This window comes from Dermacentor silvarum, chromosome 2, assembly GCF_013339745.2.
Source record: "Dermacentor silvarum isolate Dsil-2018 chromosome 2, BIME_Dsil_1.4, whole genome shotgun sequence".
NCBI classification, from domain to species: domain Eukaryota; kingdom Metazoa; phylum Arthropoda; class Arachnida; order Ixodida; family Ixodidae; genus Dermacentor; species Dermacentor silvarum.
Genome location: NC_051155.1, coordinates 31557851 through 31563949, shown reverse-complemented (window position 1 = coordinate 31563949; position 6099 = coordinate 31557851). Strand labels below are relative to the sequence as shown.

Here is a 6099-nt window from a genome sequence, read left to right as displayed (position 1 = left end):
CGGCGAGCCGAGCGGTGGCTGCGACGACGAGCATGGCTCACTTTCAGAACGACACTGCGCGCCCCGAGCTTGCGCCTCGAGCACGCGCTGCGCATCTTTCTTTGACAGACGGCGCCAAGGCACCGGCTCAGAGCGCCGACCAAAGCGCCTCGCGCTGCGGCGTAGGTGGGCGCTACAGGGCCCCCCGCCCAGACGGAACGTCGAAATGGCGAGCCAGTTGAATCGTGGTTGAAAAGTGTCCGTGGCCAATCCGAGTCATCAAGGTGAAGGCATCGGGTCACCACCCCCTGAGCTCAGGCGGGCGGCACTGGGAGTTCCGCAAGGGGTGAGGGACTCGCTGAACGGACGCTGTTGAGAGGGGCGCGTCCAGCCGGCGATATAATGCTCGGAACATGCGTTTTGAGGAAGGAGGAAGGGGGAGGCCTGTAAGGCGAATGGTACGTCGACGGTACCTGCGCGAGCGTTGCCGGCGGCGCATCACGGACTAGGGTGCGCGCACGAGTGATGGAGTGCTGGACGGGCCACGACGCGTGCATTGCACGGGGATGTGGCATACCTTGTCGGCAGGCGACAATGATCCGGCACAGCCGGCGATGATGCGCATCGTGAGGAAGCCACTGGCGGGCCAGGCAAAGTGGGGTCAGAGGCCACAGGAGTGTCCAGTGGTTCGTTGAGGACGCCTGACGTGGGATGCAGTGGGGGTCGCAGAAGGTGGTGGCCCGTGTCCGCTTTGGCGATAGCCGGCAAGGTCGGAGGCAGCGGAGTCGGCACGGTGCAGAGCTCGCGCGCCGTCTCAGAGGCCGGCTCAGCGAACGGCATGGACGGGTCGGGTGTCGTTGTCGGAGGAGCGATGTCGTTGGAGACAGACCCGATGGCGTGTGGCACGGGAGCCGGCGTTGGGTAGGTGATGTCTCCGCTGCCACGTTTCATCGTCGGTGGCGATAAAGGCGATAAGGTGGCCTAGAGACGACGGCATACGGGCGCAGGAGCAGGAGCTATTGGTGCTGGCCGTGAGAGTGTTGATGGAGAGGAGTGGCGTACTATGTGGCCAACCTCTGGCAGAGGACGGCAGGCAGCGCCGTGCTTGCACCTCGAGCACACGCTGCGCATCTTTATTTTCTCCTTCTTTGACAGCCGGCGCCAAGGCACCGGCTGAGAGCGCCGACCAAAGCGCCCCGCGCTGCGGCGTCAGTGGGCGCTGCAGGTACAATCGGATGCCGTACCGCCGCAATAAGGAAACGGATCATAGTGAAATATTTAGCGCGCACAATAGACAAGGACACAGTGAAGGGGGACACACGATCGCTTACTCACGACTGTTTATTTTCGGACAGAAACAGAACATAAATATACCAGCTATCTGAAGCTAAACATTTCGACAGAATTACCTGTCTGGTTGGGAAAATTGATTAAGACAGATTGATTCCAACCAAATAAGGAAATTTACTAGCCCGACGTTTCGGAACCAATTCGGCTCCTTCTTCAGGGGGTATTCTTCGAAGGTGTTGGTGTGCCGCTTTTAAAAGGTCCATCGTAAGAAAGGAGAGGAAGGGGGGGGGGGGGAGAGCGTCAGGTGGGGAGACACTTGACGAAGCGCCTGTTCTTGACAGACGAAAGAGGCTGCTACTGGAGTCGTGGCACATTCAGAACACGGCGGGTAATATAAACCGCGTGAAGGGCATCCTTCCTTCTTTGTATATTCATGGCCTTGCAGGCGCGACGAAGGCAAGAAAGGAACCCCACTCTAGGTCAGCAACACCAAAACATCTCGTCCCCCTTCCCCCCCTCCCCGCACCTCGTCAACGCATTCCCAGCATCGGACAACCCAGCAGACCAGCGACGCCGAAGACGCCCCTCCCCCCCCTCCCCCACCACCTCTTTCGTCTGTCAAGAACAGGCGCCCCGTCAACTGTCTCCCCACCTGACGCTCTCTCCCCCCTTCCTCTCCTTTCTTACGATGGACCTTTTAAAAGCGGCACACCGCCACCTCCGAAGAATACCCCCTGAAGAAGGAGCCGAATTGGTTCCGAAACGTCGGGCTAGTAAATTTCCTTATTTGGTTGGAGCCAATCTCTCAGTCTTAATACCAGCTATCTGCACTGAGAATGTGCAACAAGAGTTGCAACGGTTGGAATGAAGCAATGTATGTGCAAAATTCCGGTACATGTATAGGTCCCAAGGTAGCCCCTACACTGAGCGACATTTTTCTAGCTCGTGTAGACGAAAGTATTCACAGCGCTTTAGGAAGCTTTGCAAAAATTTTCAGATTTGTTGATGATTTTTTGGTTATTTTTGATGGGAATGAACATGGCTGCCATGTGGTTAATGTACTAAATGTGTTTCGTGAAGGTGGCCCAGGCCTTAAGTTTACCCATGAGATTGCCAAAGAAAACGAACTACAGTTTCTAGATTTGTCTTTGCGATTGCTACCCAACCACACATGCTGGATGTACAGCCCTAGATCAAAAAAGCCCATATTACAGTACAAACAAGGACATTCCAAGATTGTAAAAAGCGGAATTGTAGTGTGTTGCCTTCGGGCGGCTTTGGTAAAATCTTGTTGCCACTGAATAAAAGAAAGCTTTGCCAATCAGGTAACAAGGCTAGCTTCAGTGAGATTTCCGGAACACATTATAGTCAGAGCAGCCGAAAAGGTAATTGAAATAGTAAAGGGTGTACAACCCACATATTCAAGGAACAGGCATAACACGAACCGGAAGCACCTTGCGGTTGTACCTTACGTCCATTATTTTTCCTATGGCCTAAATACTGTTGCCAGCCGATATGGCGTTGAAGTGGTTTTCAGCGCTCCTAACAAGGTGCGAAAACTGTGCCAAGCTATTTCAAAAACGTTTGACAATAGGGTAAGAAAATGCAGCTGCGGTCTTAAAGAAGACCAAAAATTCACAGAAAGCAGAATAGGTGTTGTGTGCCGGCTTCCTATAACTTGTGGCAACATGTACATAGGACAAACCGGTCGGTGCATAAACACCCGTCTAAATAAATATGAACGTTCTCTCGGTAAAGGAAATCATTTGCACTCGTTGAACCACTGCAATCTATGTCTTTGTGATCCGGTATTTTTTGACACTGACATTTTGTTTTCAGATAAAAACAAACTAACCCGTGAAATAACAGAAGCGTTCCATATCAAAAGGTGTGCTGAAAATGCACAAGTCCACCATCGGTTGCAATCACTGACAAAGAATTTGCATTTTTAATACCAGTTGAACCTTTTTAATCTGTTTTAAATCTGTTTCTGTATATACTGATGACTCTTGTTGCACATGCTCAGTGCAGATGGCTGGTGTATTTATGTTCTGTTTCTTTACGAAAACAAACAGTTGTGAGTAAGCCCTCGTGTGTCCCCCTTCACTGTGTCCTTGTACATTGTGCGCGCTAAATATTTCACTATGAATACGTACCAACTCGCCCAACGATCAGTTCTGCTGACGAAAACGGATGATTAACCTTACCCCTCTGCGCTCGTGGCAGTTTACTTAACAGGACAAGGGATAAAGACAATGCGTCGTGAGAAAGCATTGCTCATTTGGGCTGTCTTCAGCAAAGGAATGGGGGAATGAATGACACGTCTCTCTGTGTTCTTTGTGCCACGTGGACAAACACAAGTGGTGCAGGCAAGGTAACATTTAACATCGCATCACGACTGTCGTATGCCGTCACCATCAGCGCCAAATATCGTCAATGAACGCACACCGCACAGAAAGCTTCCCTTAAATCGATTCCCAGAGTGTATGGGACCTGCATATTTTTCTTTGCGGTTCCACTGCGGAGTGAAAAAAAAATTCTAACGGTATGGTTCAGTCCCTGTTCGAGCAAAAATAACGCTTTTTCCAGTATTCGATGCGGTTCCGGTCATATACCCTACCAATCGCTATGATGCTACGCTGATGATGTCGTGGGTTCAATCCCGGCCGCTGCGGCCGCATTTCTACCGGTGAACAACGCTAAAGAGCTCGTGTACCAAGATTTAGGCGCACGTTAAACCACTCTAGATGTTCTAAACGAACCCGGAGCCCAAGCACCACTGCGTCCCTTATTAACAGATCATTGTTTTGAAAAACTCCGGATTTGTTTACACGATAACTGCGGAACTATGTAATACTGAGTCACTGTAAAACACAAGTCATGGGAGATCCCTTGTATAGCAGACTTACAGAGGCCTAAGAAAACAGCTGCCAGCAGCAGGACGAAGGTGACTCCACTGACGCTCAGCACGACCGCCAGGAAGCGAATTGTCTCCTCCTCGCTGTACGAATGCACGAGCGCCGAATTTCTGGGAAGATGGAGAGCAGTGGACTATGGGCATCGCGCACACCGGGCCTCTTCTATTTGCCGTCCCAGACTGGCCAGGTCTGCCTGAAAAGCTGGATACGCTGACAGTCATTTGTTGTAGCCAGTACCTTCGGCAGTGCTGGACAGTCCGGTACGACAAATTGAAGATACCTAATGCATCACTATACTTGCAGACATCTTTCTGTGCCAATAAACGGCACCAGACTCAGAGATTACCCCATTCAAAATGGAGACCACATCTGCTGCGGTCTCCAGGGGTTGAGCTCCGTTGCACTTCGTAATGCACGAAATATTCCGGCAGTGCTTAAGAGCGCTTTTGGTTACGTAAAGCACATATTGAATTAGGGGGGCTTCCAGGCGCGACAATTTCACATTTGTGTAATAGCTGAAGAGAAAAGCAGAAGAATAAGTAAAATACAGCCGTCAGTGGTGAGGAATGATGAAGCCTACTCTTTCAAGCTAGGTCAACAATATGTGTTCATTTTGTGTCGTTTCAAGGACGTTATTGCCATTTGTATACCCGCAGGCCAAGATCGCTTTCAAGATACTGCCCGACAGCCCGCACCGGCGCAAAGTACGCAGTTGTTAGAAGAGTAGAAGTCGCCCCCGCCCTCCCTCCCGCGCTGCCTTCCCGCTTTCCTCCTTTCGCGTTGGAGATTCCGTCGCCAGTTCCCCTTGCGCCCGGTTTCAAGATACGCATTTGGTGCAGCAGGACAGGGTCATTTGTCAGGACAGGGTCATTGGACAGAGTTAGCAGAACAGGGGACATTTGTCTTCAGCAGGTCCTCTTATATATACTGGGCCTTGTGTTCGACAAAAGTGTTTGCAGGGATTTTAGCAAAATTGGAGCCATCATTGAGTCGCGAATATTAATTGGAACGTTATAATGTGTACGTAATAATATTACACCCGAGAAGTAGAGTAGCCTAGTTGGAAAACGTGTTGAAATAACAAATGCTTCTGAATTGTACGCAATCACCCACCTGGGATAGGCGTGTGATTAAAATCATTGTATTAAAAGAACGAAGTCACAGGCCTGCGCGGCACACGCAGCACAGTCACAGCGTAAGCTGGTGGAGCTGCTCAAGAGTAGCTCCAATTTGCGCACCACGCACAACAGGGTCTTCGCGGCACTCTGTCTCGTTTTGACGAGAACGATCTGAACTGTCCGCCCGGCGTCGACGGCGAGCTGCGGCTTGTAATGCTCTCTGCACAGCAATCTGCTGAGCCCGATTAAGCCTTACAACTGCAACTTACATGTCGGGCACGCCGCGTTTGCAGGAAATCTCGGGGCTTTTGCCCCTTGCATATCTGACTTTGCCTAGGTACTACGGCGGAGAACTTCTTTTGCTCGTTTTGTAGGAGTTTGTCCCTAGGCTAGCCGGCATTTGCGTTTGCGTTGATGGCGCCGTGCACAAATTTTGCTCTTGTGCTCTTACGATGTTTCTGGTGAGTTTGTTGTGTTTTTTGTTCCAACAGTAACATAGGAAATCGTGCGATAGTCGCGAGGGGATCAATGAACCTGTGAGATTGACGATGAATCGGATAACTTTAATTTCAAAGCACTCCGTGCTCATGTATTGGTTATCAGTGCATACTGCACCGTTCAGGAGATTCGCGTGAACGAAAACACTTCGACGTGTTGAAACACATTTAGCACCCTTTAGGTGCATGGCTCTGTCTTCGCAAGCGGATACTGCTCTCGTTTGTGTCGCGGTGCCGGGCGCAGACGCAAAGCAGCGGTCGTTGGGGTGTTGCGTAGTGCAGTGTAGGAACACCCGA

The 6099-nt window shown here is 50.8% G+C and overlaps 1 protein-coding gene across 1 annotated transcript; it reads right to left on the bottom strand.

The window, feature by feature from the left end:
- Nucleotides 1-477: 477 nt before the first annotated feature.
- On the bottom strand, nucleotides 478-930 carry LOC119439959 (uncharacterized). The gene has a single exon (XM_037704920.1). The coding sequence runs from the start codon at nucleotides 928-930 to the stop codon at nucleotides 478-480; it is 453 nt and encodes a 150-aa protein (XP_037560848.1).
- Nucleotides 931-6099: the final 5169 nt, after the last annotated feature.